Source organism: Guillardia theta, assembly GCF_000315625.1.
Source record: "Guillardia theta CCMP2712 unplaced genomic scaffold GUITHscaffold_43, whole genome shotgun sequence".
Classification (NCBI taxonomy): Eukaryota; class Cryptophyceae; order Pyrenomonadales; family Geminigeraceae; genus Guillardia; species Guillardia theta.
In genome coordinates, this window is record NW_005434631.1 from 405,844 (window position 1) to 420,516 (window position 14,673).

The 14,673-nt window shown below is 57.6% G+C and overlaps 4 protein-coding genes across 4 annotated transcripts; 3 read left to right on the forward strand and 1 right to left on the reverse strand.

Moving 5' to 3' along the window:
* Window positions 1-79: 79 nt before the first annotated feature.
* GUITHDRAFT_110102 (hypothetical protein) lies at window positions 80-1,714 on the reverse strand (the record flags this gene model as incomplete). Its single annotated transcript, XM_005830919.1, has 4 exons — window positions 80-1,196; window positions 1,240-1,376; window positions 1,420-1,480; window positions 1,536-1,714. 4 exons carry the CDS (start codon window positions 1,712-1,714, stop codon window positions 80-82), a joined length of 1,494 nt encoding a protein of 497 aa, XP_005830976.1.
* Window positions 1,715-4,721: 3,007 nt separating this feature from the next.
* GUITHDRAFT_110103 (hypothetical protein) lies at window positions 4,722-7,533 on the forward strand (the record flags this gene model as incomplete). Its single annotated transcript, XM_005830920.1, has 5 exons — window positions 4,722-4,967; window positions 5,348-5,396; window positions 5,450-5,477; window positions 5,531-5,674; window positions 5,928-7,533. 5 exons carry the CDS (start codon window positions 4,722-4,724, stop codon window positions 7,531-7,533), a joined length of 2,073 nt encoding a protein of 690 aa, XP_005830977.1.
* A 2,445-nt stretch (window positions 7,534-9,978) lies between these two features.
* Window positions 9,979-10,885, forward strand: GUITHDRAFT_110104 (hypothetical protein; the record flags this gene model as incomplete). Its single annotated transcript, XM_005830921.1, has 2 exons — window positions 9,979-10,287; window positions 10,349-10,885. The coding sequence occupies 2 exons, from the start codon at window positions 9,979-9,981 to the stop codon at window positions 10,883-10,885; spliced, it is 846 nt and encodes a 281-aa protein (XP_005830978.1).
* A 3,135-nt stretch (window positions 10,886-14,020) lies between these two features.
* On the forward strand, window positions 14,021-14,593 carry GUITHDRAFT_110105 (hypothetical protein; the record flags this gene model as incomplete). Its single annotated transcript, XM_005830922.1, has 2 exons — window positions 14,021-14,239; window positions 14,282-14,593. 2 exons carry the CDS (start codon window positions 14,021-14,023, stop codon window positions 14,591-14,593), a joined length of 531 nt encoding a protein of 176 aa, XP_005830979.1.
* Between the last annotated feature and the right edge of the window lie 80 nt (window positions 14,594-14,673).

Sequence of the window (14,673 nt, forward strand, 5' to 3'; positions counted from 1 at the left end):
TCCTCTCCTTCCTCCTCGCCTTCCTCCTCGCCTCTTTCATCACTCTCCTGTTCCTGCAGAGTCCGTCAGTTGCTGACAATCAGAGGTGCGGGGTTTCGACCTTGCGAGAGAAGCTGTTCATCACCTTCTCCTTCATCGCCTCCACCAGCTCGGTCACCTGCACAGAAGGTACTTGAAAGTTTTGAGCTGAGGACAGCAGCGATCGACCCATCACGCGTCCCCGCCTGCTCCCCAGCTCTATCAACATGTCAAACCAGTCGGTTGCTGCCGACATTATTTGTTGTCCGCGGTGTGCAAGCTTCTTCCACCTGTCCCCCAGCAAGGGCACCGAGTTACAGCTAAACTCCACCAGAGCCGCGAGGTTGTCAAACCCGACGCTCATCACGTCCCCATGTGCGAGCGCCTTGAGGCCAGTCACCGGCATCACGTGATGACTTGCTCGCCGCAGGACCCGCAGGCGATCGCAGCTGAGCTGCAGCATGTCGCCCTTGTCCGTTCCCACCACCAGGAAGTTGGCAGTCACGTCAAGACTCGTCACGCGTCCTCCGGTCACCTTCACCCGCCGCTCCACTGCCAGCGCCTTGCCTTTGAGGCTGTGAAGCAGCACCAACCCTCCCGTCGGTGTGTTGATGGCGCTACACACACTCTGACCCTCATCGCAGAAGCGGCAAGCTGCAAGTTCCACTGCATTGCCCTCCATGTCCGTCATGAAATCATCGCACGACGCCTGAGCAAGGCAGGTGTGGCTGGACAAGTCCCACACGCGAATCGCCTTGTGAGAGGTGGAAACGAGCAAGGAAGATGCTTTGTTGAGCGAGAGGTCCACAATCTCCTCCTCCTCTCCGCCAGCCTTGCCTGCTCCTGCTAACGTCGACGACAGCTTGAAGGAAGATTTCCCATCTGCCCTCCTCTTGTACAAATGGATCTTCGAACCGTTGGAAACCACCAGCAAGCCCCCCTGCAATCCCACTGCCAGCCTCTTGCACGCGGACTTGTCAGTAGAATTGTTGATCTCGAGCTTCTGCGAGGACAGGGGTGTCATGCTGCTGAGTGAGAGCTCGGTGACGCTTCCTCCAGCCAGGCAGAGCATCGAGTTGCTCGTGTTGCTCATCGCCACCGCCTCAACCGCGTCTGATCCGAAGGCTGCGAAGGCCTTCACGAGCAGCTGCCCTCCATCATCCTCAATCAAGGTCGCTCTGACCATCTGCGTCAGAGCAGTAGAGAACAAGACGAGCGAACCTGTTCGGCAGCCCCTTTGCCTTATCGCCTCCTCCTCCAGCCACCACGAACCTTCCGGGACCTGCCGCCTCCACACACAAGGGAGGATAGTTGAGCTGCGTGGTGCGCATGGGGGGGCTGATCCTCTGCTTGACGGCCTGCGAGCGGGTGAGAGGAAAGGGACTCGATCCTCATCCTCACCTGCTGCGCTCGGTTGCTCATCCAGCTGGCCATGAGCACAACTGACCCCCACTTGACGAGGCTGCTCGCCAGGTCCCATCAGACATCCTACGGCAGCAGGAGACAAGGCAAGGCACCTTAAGGTAAGACGTCCACCCAGCAGCAGCACCTCCAGCACCCTCAGCAGACCCCCTCTCCAGAAGAGCTCCAAGTTGATCAGCCAAACCACAGCTACCATCCACCAAGTCTCCACCGCTCTAATCGCACTATCAAGCAAAGGAGGTAGAGGCTGTGCGCTGTTCGCTTCGTCTTTCATCTTGATCCATGTTGTTCTCTCGCTCCGATCCTCCTCATTTTCCTCGCCTCCTCGAAGCCGCACAGCAGCGCTCCTGCTGAAGAGCCGCTTGCGATCAAGAGCATGTAGAGAAGAAGAAGAGATCAAGGCCTGCAAGAGGTCAACTCTGGTTTGACTTCACTGCTCTCACCTCTGCGTTTGCAATGATGAATGCGCCTAAACAACAACAGAAGAGAAGATTCGAAAGAGTCATCGCTGAAGTACCCGGCGACTCCAGCCCTAGTAACCTTGATGACCTCACGAGTAGCCGTTAGCGCTGATCGTCCTTGGCACTCCTGCTGCTTTCCCTCCTCCCCCTCATCAATTCTTCCCTCCCTTCTTCTCTCCCTCCCTCCCTCCCTCCACTATCGTGAATGTTCCTAGTTTTCATCTGCTGACACTCTACCCAAGAAATGGTTGATATGTCATCCAATGTGATTGAGACATCCAAAGGGAGAGGAATAAAAGAGAATTTTGAAGAGGGAGGTTATGTCAATCGAAGGAATGCGCGGGAGAACTAAAGCAAGGGCAAAAGGAACGGCATCACGATAGGCTTATTCCTATCATAATTGACTTCTTCTCACTCCTTTGATCATATCATCTCCCCCTCTCCTCTCCTCTCTCCCCCTCTCCTCTCCTCTCTCCCCCTCTCCTCTCCTCTCTCTCTCTCCCTCCCTCTCTAACGTCTCATCACAGCATGGCAACTCTCGGGTGGGTGCTAGGGATACTGAGAGGCAGCAATAGAGTCCGCCTCAGAAACTTGACTGTCAACTGGCAGCATCGCGGCCCGGAAACTCGGCGGCGAGGGCCCCCGGGCCCGGGCGCCCGGCCGGCCGGTCGGACCGTGACTCGGTGACCGTCCGGGCCTTCAGGCTTAGTGCGGACTGTTTGCTTCACTTGGAGCAGTACCGTCAGCTCCTTGTCGGGGGCGGGCTGCCCGGCTTGTTCATGCTTCAAGCCGGGAGTCAGAGTCTGCTTGAGGCACTTTTTACCGTTTGTGCGTCGCCGGGAGCAAACCGTGGTCACCAGTACTGGCCTCAGCGGGCGCAGGGCAGCCGAGACCGAGACCGCCATTGACGGCGACGATGCCGCACTGCTATACAAGGACACGGAGCCTCAGAGAGGCCACTGGCTCTTCAAGATGCTTCCACCGCCGCCGTCCGACGGTCCGGCCGTCGGAGGAGTCCGAGTCCGAGACCACTCAGTGACGAGTGGGGGATGACGGTCTTGCTTGTTCCTGCTTTCCCTTATCATCGAGTAAAACTCAGCTCTCCTCTGGCGAAGACTCCGAGCGGTGACCCCTCGGGCGAGCTTCGAGTCCTGCTTTGTTTTGCTTGAGGCACTTTTTACCTTCTGCCAGTAAATCCATCGTCAACCGCTGACTCGGCTACCGCTGACTCGGAGGCTAGCGAGGAGGACTACCCCGAGCGGTACCGTGCTCCTGTGTCCAGCCTCCCTCCGTCCGCTGCCCCAGGCGGACCCCCGGGCAACTAGAGGCAACGCCGTTGCCCGGCTCCTTGTCGGCGGCTGCCCTTTCTCCGTCCGCGGCCGCCCGCTTTGTGGCGGCAGCGGACGTCTCGACTGACAGTGGTCAGTCGGCTGCCTCCGGGTATCGCGTCTAAGGGATTTTATTCCTCCTGCATGCTCCTGCTGCTTGTTGCTTGATTGCTTGACCCTTAGGCGGCTTGTGTTTTGTGTGTGATTGTGCAGCTTCTCGCTGTGCGCTGTGTGCAAGCCGGTTTAGCTTGTTCCTCAGCTTTGTTTTGCTGGCGGTGCCGCGTCTGGGTGCCAGCAGTGCTGGTTCTTTTCGGGCTTGTGTTTTGTGTGTGTTTGTGCAGCTTCTCGCTGTGCGCTGTGTGCCTGGAGGTTTAGCTTGTTCCTGCTTTGTTTTGCTTGAGGCACTTTTTACCTTCTGCCACTGAGTAAATCCGTAGTACTTTTGCTTGAGGCACTTTTTACCTTCTGCCAGTAAATCCTATCAGTACTATCCTCCACTTCATTTGGTATCTGGTGGAGGACATCATTGCTCAGCGCTCGATGCCTCTCGGGGATGTGGCACTTCATTCCTGATGATGGACCTGCTGTTCCATTACCTGCTGCTGAGGTCTTGCCACCGGCTCACGCAAACGCGCGGCCACCTACCAGTGCCTCACCATGCAGCTGACGCTGGAGGCGCTCCTGCCTGGTGCGAGGCGCATGACTCCCTTGCGCGCGCAGGCGCTCCTCGAGCCGGAGGACACCTCCTCCTCGGACTTTGTCCGGCGAGTCGCCCGAGGAGTCTTCGCGGGAGGTCCGACGGACTCCGTCGGTGGAAGCATCAAGAGTGCCGGGCGCTGGAGAGGGCCCTCAGCTGGTCCGAGCTCGCCTGCTTTCTCCCCCCCGACGGGGTCCTTGGGCACTGCTGCAGCGTCGTCGCCGTCAATGCGGCGGTCTCGGTCTCGGCGGCCGCTGCGCCCGCTGAGGACAGTGAGGAGGACTGTTTGCGAGTCTTGGCTCGCAAACGCGCGGCCACTCAATAGGCACAGAGCACACAGAAACAAAGCGGTGTACGGAACACAGCAACAAATACACTGCCAGCCCACGCGGGAAGCCACGTAGACAGCAGAGAGGGGCAAGCAACGAGCACCGTGATACCGGCACAGCAGCGCGCTCCTCGAGCCAGAGGACACCTCCTCCTCAGACTTTGTCGAGTCCCGGATAAACCTCCTGGCACACAGCGCACAGCGAGAAGCTGCACAATCACACACAAAACACAAGCCCGAAAACGTCTCATGAGCACTTCATTCCTCCGCCTGCGCAGCGAAATGTGACCCCTCTTGTCATGCGCGTCTTCCCTCGCCATGTGCATGCTCGCGCTGCGCTGACCGATCAGCAGCGTGATATCCTCACCTTGCACAGCCGCAGGACACACTCGCTCAAGTCGCAGGATAGGGTCTTGCAGTCTACCATCTTCGCTCATTTTCCTGAGCGTGACCTGAGCCACTCTCCGATGCGAGTCTCGAGCTACTACCCCCTCAAGGCCTTCCCGCACCGCTATGCTCAGATGCTCGACTGCTATCTCCATGGCATGCCGATCTGCCAGTGTCCGACGAAATGTGATGGATGTCAGCGCGAGCTCGATCCCTCCGTTGCTGCACTGATCAGCAAACGCCGATCCTCCAAGCTTCCCACGGCGCATGACAACCTTACTCGTACGATTCGGTCGATGCTGAACGAAGCTGGTCTTCTGCTGCTGGTCCGAGCTCGCCTGCTTCCTCCCCGGCATCGGTCGGGTCACGCCGGTCCTTGGGCATTGCTGCGGCGTCGCCGCCGTCACGGGCGGCTACCGCTGACTCGGCTACCGCTGACTCGGAGGCTAGCGAGGAGGACTACCTCGAGCGGTACCGTGTTCCAGTGTCCAGCCTCCCTCCGTCCGCTGGGCCCCAGGCGGACCCCCGGGCAACGCCGGCTCCTTGTCGGCGGCTGCCCTTGCTCCGTCCGCGGCCGCCCGCTTTGTGGCGGCAGCGGACGTCTCGACTGACAGTGGTCAGTCGGCTGCCTCCGGGTATCGCGTCTAAGGGATTTTATTCCTCCTGCATGCTCCTGCTGCTTGTTGCTTGATTGCTTGACCCTTAGGCTGCTTGTCTGCGCGGCTTCGCGCTTGGGCTGGCGATGCCGCGTCTGGGTGCCAGCAGTGCTGGTTCTTTTCGGGCTTGTGTTTTGTGTGTGATTGTGCAGCTTCTCGCTGTGCGCTGTGTGCCAGGAGGTTTAGCTTGTTCCTGCTTTGTTTTGCTTGAGGCACTTTTTACCTTCTGCCAGTAAATCCATCGTCGCTCCCATCCTCATGAAGGGCGATATCCACATCCCTGGAATCCGCGATCGAGGGTCCGAGCAGTACGAGGGCTTGATGGCGGACGTGACGTTGGTCCACCCTTACATTGGTAGCTCTGCCGACCTGACCAAGTGGGGGGAGGTCCGAACCTCAGTCGACGCCCTCCATGTTCCAGCGTCTGAGAAGATTCGCACAACCGCGCGGGCCGAGGGAGCAGCGGCAGTCCGGCCAATCGTCTCAGGAGTCTGAGCCTGCTCCTCCGCCGCGACCTACGCTGTCCCTCACCTCTGCGAGCGAGCGCCAAAGACAGTTGGCGATTCATCAGTTCACTGCGGGTGACCTTCATCGGGCGGTACGGACACTACTGAGCTCCGGCATCTACAGGGCTGAATCTTTTGCTGATCTTCTTGCTGAAGCACAAGAGAAGTTCCCTGATGGTGCGTCGCCTGCCTTTGGAAGTGCTTCCGCGGCTCATCTCACACAGCAAGCGCTTGCAGTACTGCAGGTGGATTTGACTGACATCCTCGACACCACTAGCCTGATCCAGGCGATCAAGCGCTACAGCTCCTTTGCGGGGACCGATGACCAAGGGTGGAGGATTCGGCAACACCTGTCACCCCTTTCTAGTCATCCTGCAGCTTTGAAGCTCTACTGCAAACATATCCTCCAAGGGGTCCTTCTTGGCCAAATGCCGGATCTTCTTATTCCTGCCCTGTCAGCCATTCGTCGAGGAGGCAGATTTATTCCCCTCTCCAAGGGAGCTGATAAACCTGGTCTCCGGCCAATTGTCATCGGTTCTGCACACCGTCGACTCGCGACGAAGCTTGCTTTGGCAGCGATTCGCTCATTTCTTGACCAGCACTTCCTCTCGTCTCACCCTCGAGCGATTCAGTTCGGACTCGATCGAGACGGCTGTCTGAAGTTCTCGCAAACCGCGTCAGCGCTCCTGCCCCTTCACGCTCGCGGTGATGATGAGGATGTTGCCAACCCCACAGTGCTGGTGAGTTTGGATGCAAAGAACGCCTTCAACTCCCTCGACCGCCAGGCTCTCTTCGATGCAATCGAGGGACGTGCGAGTCGCGACTACTTTGATGGGAGCATCACTGAAGGCGCTCGCTTGCCCTCTTGCGAGCATCTCCGTTTGTTCGCCTCCTACCTCTCCAGCTACTATGGAGACTCTGCTGACCTTCGACTCTTTCACAAAAGTCAGTCAGCCTCCGTTCAGTGTACCTCGGGCGTCTGTCAGGGCAATGTCCCCTCCAGCGTATTTTTCTGCCACAGTATCCACCCCCTGCTCCTCCATATCGCAGAGCTTTTTCCCGCTGACAACGTCGTGCTTGTCGGCCCGGGTCCACTCGAGGATGCCGTTGCCGCTACGTCCGCTATGAAGAAGTACATGTTGGCTGATCTGAAGCTAGAGATTCAACCTCGCGAGTCGAAAGTTTACATCCCCTCCTGGCACCAACACCCTGATCTCTCGCAGCTGAAGAAGAGCCTTAAGCGCCGTCTCAAGACTCAACTTCTTCACTTCGAGGTCGTCACTGGCGGGATTACACTTGGCGGCCTGCCTATCGGCACGGATGGATTTCATGCTAGTCAGCTCCGAGCGAAGGTTTCTACCCTCAACGAAGAGCTCTCGAAGCTCGGGCTCGTCCAGCATGGCTTCATGTTCAAGACGCTGGTGAGGGCGAGCCATCTCCAGAAGCTGCGCTTCTTCCTCCAGGGGTCTTCTCCGTTTCTCCCGCGGGTCCAATCACACACGGGCTGGATTCGTCGCTTTGACCTCTCTGTCCACCTGGCGCTAGAGAAATACCACCGCTGGCCTTCCTCGCAGTACCTCGCCGCGCATCCCGACCTGCTAGAGTTTGCGAGGTTCAAGCGGGAGCTTCCGCATAGTCGGGGAGGGGACGAGTTCACGCCCTCTGAGGGTCTACACCCCGCTGTTTACTATACGGCTATCGCTCGCTTCCTCGCTTGGTACAGGCTCTGACCAGCCGATGTCCCGGATGTTGCCCTCTCCTCATAGCCTGGACGTTTCCTGCTTTGTTTTGCTTGAGGCACTTTTTACCTTCTGCCAGTAAATCCATTACCTGCCTGTTCACTGCTCGAGATCTCTCCGTGCCCAGAAGCATCCTCTGGCGACCTTCTTCGTTGAGGCGCACGACTTCGTTCATAATGCTGGAGCGATCCTCTACCGTCGTGTGAGGGCTCCTGCACCGGCTGCAGATGGCGCGGCGATCCCACCTGCCCCGGCTGCTGTGCCTGATGACGCAGGACGCCCCCCCGCTGTGTGCCTGGAGGTTTAGCTTGTTGCTGCTTTGTTTTGCTTGAGGCACTTTTTACCTTCTGCCAGTAAATCCACTACTGCCCCCCGGCATCTGTGGTACACATCCCTGGTTTGCGCGCTCTCGTCGACTCGTCTCATGAGCACTTCATTCCTCCGCCTGCGCAGCGAAATGTGACCCCTCTTGTCATGCGCGTCTTCCCTCGCCATGTGCATGCTCGCGCTGCGCTGACCGATCAGCAGCGTGATATCCTCACCTTGCACAGCCGCAGGACACACTCGCTCAAGTCGCAGGATAGGGTCTTGCAGTCTACCATCTTCGCTCATTTTCCTGAGCGTGACCTGAGCCACTCTCCGATGCGAGTCTCGAGCTACTACCCCCTCAAGGCCTGGCCGCACCGCTATGCTCAGATGCTCGACTGCTATCTCCATGGCATGCCGATCTGCCATACCAGACGGATGCCGTTGCAGCTACGTCCGCTATGAAGAAGTACATGTTGGCTGATCTGAAGCTAGAGATTCAACCTCGCGAGTCGAAAGTTTACATCCCCTCCTGGCATCAACACCCTGATCTCTCGCAGCTGAAGAAGAGCCTTAAGCGCCGTCTCAAGACTCAACTTCTTCACTTCGAGGTCGTCACTGGCGGGATTCTCCGTTTCTCCCGCGGGTCCAATCACAGATTCGTCGCTTTGACCTCTCTGTCCACCTGGCGCTTGAGAAATACCACCGCTGGCCTTCCTCGCAGTACCTCGCCGCGCATCCCGACCTGCTAGAGTTTGCGAGGTTCAAGCGGGAGCTTCCGCATAGTCGGGGTGGGGACGAGTTCACGCCCTCTGAGGGTCTACACCCCGCTGTTTACTATACGGCTATCGCTCGCTTCCTCGCTTGGTACTCTGACCAGCCCATGTCACGGACCCTGCCCTCTCCTCATAGCCTGGACGTTCACTGCTCGAGATCTCTCCGTGCCCAGAAGCATCCTCTGGCGACCTTCTTCGTTGAGGCGCACGACTTCGTTCATAATGCTGGAGCGATCCTCTACCGTCGTGTGAGGGCTCCTGCACCGGCTGCAGATGGCGCGGCGATCCCACCTGCCCCGGCTGCTGTGCCTGATGACGCAGGCCGCCCCCCGGCATCTGTGGTACACATCCCTGGTTTGCGCGCTCTCGTCGACTCGTCTCATGAGCACTTCATTCCGCCGCCTGCGCAGCGAAATGTGACCCCTCTTGTCATGCGCGTCTTCCCTCGCCAGTGCAGCTTCTCGCTGTGGACTGTGTACCTGCCGGTTCAGCTTGTTCCTGCTTTGTTTTGCTTGAGGCACTTTTTATCTTCTGCCAGTAAATCCTATACCTCGCCATGTGCATGCTCGCGCTGCGCTGACCGATCAGCAGCGTGATATCCTCACCTTGCACAGCCGCAGGACACACTCGCTCAAGTCGCAGGATAGGGTCTTGCAGTCTACCATCTACTGTGTGCCTGCCGGTTCAGCTTGTTCATGCTTTGTTTTGCTTGAGGCACTTTTTACCTTCTGCCAGTAAACCCTATGAATCTTCGCTCATTTTCCTGAGCGTGACCTGAGCCACTCTCCGATGCGAGTCTCGAGCTACTACCCCCTCAAGGCCTTCCCGCACCGCTATGCTCAGATGCTCGACTGCTATCTGGGTGCCAGCAGTGCTGGTTCTTTTCGGGCTTGTGTTTTGTGTGTGATTGTGCAGCTTCTCGCTGTGGACTGTGTGCCTGCCGGTTCAGCTTGTTCCTGCTTTGTTTTGCTTGAGGCACTTTTTACCTTCTGCCAGTAAATCCTATCACCTTTTGCCAGTAAATCCTATCTCCATGGCATGCCGATCTGCCAGTGTCCGACGGAATGTGATGGATGTCAGCGCGAGCTCGACCCCTCCGTTGCTGCACATCCAGACCTGCAAACGCCGATCCTCCAAGCTTCCCACGGCGCATGACAACCTTACTCGTACGATTCGGTCGATGCTGAACGAAGCTGGTCTTCAGAGCGTCATCGATACAGTGGGGGATCCTCGTTCTCGACGGCAGGTACCCTCCCATCCTCATGGCCGCAAGATGAAGGGCGATATCCACATTCCTGGAATCCGCGATCGAGGGTCTGAGTAAATCCTATACCCTGAGCAGTACGAGGGCTTGATGGCGGACGTGACGTTGGTCCACCCTTACATTGGTAGCTCTGCCGACCTGACCAAGTGGGGGGAGGTCAACCTCGACGCCCTCCATGTTGCAGCGTCTGAGAAGATTCGCAAACATCGCGCTGCATATGCCATGACTACTCCTCCTCGAGCGTTCATCCCTCTTGCCATCTCGACGGACGGTGCCCTGCATCCTGACACCCTCCGCTTCATCTGGTATCTCGCGGACATCATTGCTCAGCGCTCAATGCCTCTTGAGGATGCGGCGTTTGGTCGGCACTTCGTGCCTGATGACGGACCTGCTGCTGAGGTCTTGGCTCGCAAACGCGCCGCCACCTATCAGCGCCTCACCATGCAGCTGACGCTGGAAGCGCTTGCGGGCGCAAGCACTTCTCGAGCCAGAGGACAGCTCCTCCTCGGACTTTGTCGAGTCGCCCGAGGAGTCTTCGCCGGAGGTCTCCGACTCCGATGGGGGACACCCTTCGAGTGGCCCCGACGATCGGCGCGGAGCTGGCGAGGCGTCTCCGTCCCTCACTGTGACGTCGGGTGCCTCCGGAGAGCTCGACACCACTGGGGTGCTTGCTGCTGGTCCGAGCTCGCCTGCTTCCTCCCCGGCATCGGTCGGGTCACGCCGGTCCTTGGGCATTGCCGCGGCGTCGCCGCCGTCACGGGCGGCTACCACTGACTTGGCTACCGCTGACTCGGAGGCTAGCGAGGAGGACTACCTCGAGCGGTACCGTGTTCATGTGTCCAGCCTCCCTCCGTCCGCTGCCCCAGGCGGACCCCCGGGCAACGCCGGCTCCTTGTCGGCGGCTGCCCTTTCTCCGTCCGCGGCCGCCCGCTTTGTGGCGGCAGCGGACGTCTCGACTGACAGTGGTCAGTCGGCTGCCTCCGGGTATCGCGTCTAAGGGATTTTATTCCTCCTGCATGCTCCTGCTGCTTGTTGCTTGATTGCTTGACCCTTAGGCTGCTTGTCTGCGCGGCTTCGCGCTTGGGCTGGCGCTGCCGCGTCTGGGTGCCAGCAGTGCTGGTTGTTTTCGGGCTTGTGTTTTGTGTGTGATTGTGCAGCTTCTCGCTGTGGACTGTGTACCTGCCGGTTCAGCTTGTTCCTGCTTTGTTTTGCTTGAGGCACTTTTTATCTTCTGCCAGTAAATCCTATACCGCTCTTGTCTGGTGCGAGGCGATAATGGATTTACTGGCAGAAGATAAAAAGTGCCTCAAGCAAAACAAAGCAGGAACAAGCTAAACCTCCTGGCACACAGCGCACAGCGAGAAGCTGCACAATCACACACAAAACACAAGCCCGAAAAGAACCAGCACTGCTGGCACCCAGACGCAGCCGAAGGGTCAAGCAATCAAGCAACAGCTCATAGCAACAAGCAGCAGGAGCATGCAGGAGGAATAAAATCCCTTAGACGCGATACCCTCTGGTCTACGGATTTACTGGCAGAAGGTAAAAAGTGCCTCAAGCAAAACAAAGCAGGAACAAGCTAAACCTCCTGGCACACAGCGCACAGCGAGAAGCTGCACAATCACACACAAAACACAAGCCCGAAAAGAACCAGCACTGCTGGCAACCAGACGCGTGTGGTTCTGTACGGTACGGTACGTGCGCTTCCCCTCCTGCATGCTCCTGCTGCTTGTTGCTTGATTGCTTGACCCTTCGGCTGCTTGTCTGCGCGGCTTCGCGCTTGGGCTGGCGTTGCCAGCAGTGCTGGTTCTTTTCGGGCTTGTGTTTTGTGTGTGTTTGTGCAGCTTCTCGCTGTGCGCTGTGTGCAAGCAGGTTGGAGGTTTAGCTTGTTCCTGCTTTGTTTTGCTTGAGGCACTTTTTACCTTCTGCCAGTAAATCTTCCTTCCTTCCTCTGGCTCGAGAAGTGCTTGCGCGCGCAAGGGCGTCATGCGCCTCGCACCAGATAGGAGCGCCTCCAGCGTCAGCTGCATGGTGAGGCTGGCGATGCCGGGTCTGCTGACGGTTGCCAGCAGTGCTATGTACGGATTTACTGGCAGAAGGTAAAAAGTGCCTCAAGCAAAACAAAGCAGGCCAGCACTGCTGGCACCCAGACGCGGCACCAAGCAATCAAGCAACAAGCAGCAGGAGCATGCAGGAGGAAGAAAATCCCTTAGACGCGATACCCGGAGGCAGCCGTGGCTCAGGTCCCGCTCAGGAAAATGAGCGAAGATGGTAGACTGCAAGCCAATCGTTGGTGTCGATAACCATGAAAGGATCCAATGCAGGTTTAGCTTGTTCCTGCTTTGTTTTGCTTGAGGCACTTTTTACCTTCTGCCAGTAAATCTTTACTGAGCAATGTAGGGTGGAGCTGGGCGCATGCTGACGGTACCGCTCCAAGTAATGCAAACAGTCCTCCTCACCTTTACTCGCTTTTTACCTTCTGCCAGTAAATCTCTTGCCCTCCGCATCTCAGTAAAGATTTACTGGCAGAAGGTAAAAAGTGCCTCAAGCAAGCAAAACAAAGCAGGAACAAGCTAAACCTGCTTGCACACAGCGCAACCGTCAGCAGACCCGGCATCGCCAGCCCAAGCGCGAAGCCGCGCAGACAAGCAGCAGGAGCATGCAGGAGGAATAAAATCCCTTAGACGCAATACCCGGAGGCAGCCGACTGACCACTGTCAGTCGAGACCGTCCGCTGCCTCCACAACTTGAAGCTGGCGGTCACGGACGGAGAAAGGGCAGCCGCCGACAAGGAGCCTGAGCCGGCGTTGCCCGGGGGTCGGAGCCGGCGTTGCCCGGGGGTCCGCCTGGGGCAGCGGACGGAGGGAGGCTGGACACAGGAGCACGGTACCGCTCGAGGTAGTCCTCCTCGCTAGCCTCCGAGTCAGCGGTAGCGCCGTGGCAGAAGAGTACGCTGAAGCTGACTGATCCTTGTGAAAGAGGCGAAGGTCAGCAGAGTCTTGCTGCTTTCTTCTGCTTGAGGCAAAGGTGAAAAGCGGCAACAGCTGAGGACATTTAGGAGGAGCTGGAGAGCCTGATAGGAGGCGAACAACCGCCGGGAGAGCCTTGCTCGGAGAGCCTTGCTTTTGTCACAGTGTGTGTTTGTGCAGCTTCTCGCTGTGCGCTGTGTGCAAGCAGTTTTCGCTTGTTCCTGCTTTGTTTTGCTTGAGGCACTTTTTACCTTCTGCCAGTAAATCTTCGAATCTCGGAGGCTCGCAACTGACGTCGGACCGTGCGGGCAAAACCGTACCGTACGGCGATGATGCTCCCCGGTCAAACTTTGAATAGCCCTGCCTGCGAACGAGTCGCCCTTCCCTCGATGGAGTGGCATCACATGATGCCTCGTAGGAGCGCGGACGCGGTTTGTGACCGTCGGGGCCTTGGTCATCGGTGCCCGGCCCCGGCCGTCGGATTGAACTTAGGAGTGCCGCTGCTGTACGGTACGGTAGCGCTTGATCGCCGGGACGCTTCAGTAAGAAGATTAGCAAGAGTGTCAGCATGACGGTCTTGCTTGTTCCTGCTTTCTTCTGCTTGAGCACTGAAGTTTTACCTTATTAGTGCAAGGAACTTGAACCCGTTCACAGACTCAGAGGCCCTCGGAGGATCGGGCCCGGCCCTCTCAGTTAACGCCGGTTCGCTCGGATCCGACTCTGACGGTCTAGAATGTGCCGGTGCCGGCCTGGGCCTTGTTCTCCACCAGGAGGGGTACACCGTCCATAATTACCTTATGTACCGGTATTTTTTAGTAGTGAGATTGGGGGTAGAGGGAGGACAGAGGAGTCAACGGGTAGGTGGGGGTGATATGTAGTTGTCCCTTCGCACTGGCTCAACATGCGGTAGGTAGTCGACAAGAGGAAGAGGAAGAGGAAGAGGAAGAGGAAGAGGAAGAGGAAGAGGAAGAGGAAGAGGAAGAGGAAGAGGAAGAGGAAGAGGAAGAGGAAGAGGAAGAGGAAGAGGAAGAAGAGCCGGGAAGATTGAAGAGACAAAGTGAAGGACCAGAGGAGCTGGCAAGAGAAACGGAGGTCAAGGAGAAATCATCTGATCAATACTGGAATTTCCTGCTAGAGCTACTATGATGGTCCACACTCTACGAATGGTTGCAGGACTTGCCTGCATGGCGTCGTGTCTTTTCCTTGTTATCTTTTGTTCTCATCACAGCCACCAAGCGCGTCTACTTATGCAGAGCTTGAAGCTCTTCAAAGTGGAAGTGAAGGCCCCGCCAAGCTGCTGCGGATCGACTCCTGCTTCCTACTCCTCATCGCCCTCTTCTTCTGTGCAGATGACGGACGGAGGCACCCAGCAGATCAACATGGTAGCGCATCCTGTGCCTTGATGCTTCCCTGACCGCCTGCAGGTTGGCTTCACGGACAAGGGCATGGGGTACATCCAATACCGGGGATGGGGGCATGGTGAGGAAGGCGATGAGGAAGGCAGGAAGAAGACTCACCGAGTCAACCTCGCGCGCCTCCGACATGAGCAACACCGGCAAGTGAGCAAGGAGCAGGTTGATAAGATCAACTCGCTCAAGCGGCGGGTGAGCAAGGACGACGGAGAGATCACGAGCCTCAAGGGAGAGCTCTGGACCCTCTCGTCCAGTATCCTCCCAAGAATCGAAGAAGAAGTTTCGGAGCTCAGAAAGCAAGTGAAACAGATCAAGAGGAAGTAAAACTCCTGTTACATCTCTTCTGTCTCTGTCTCTGTCTCTGTCTCTGTCTCTGTCTCTGTCTCTGTCTCTGTCTCTCTCTC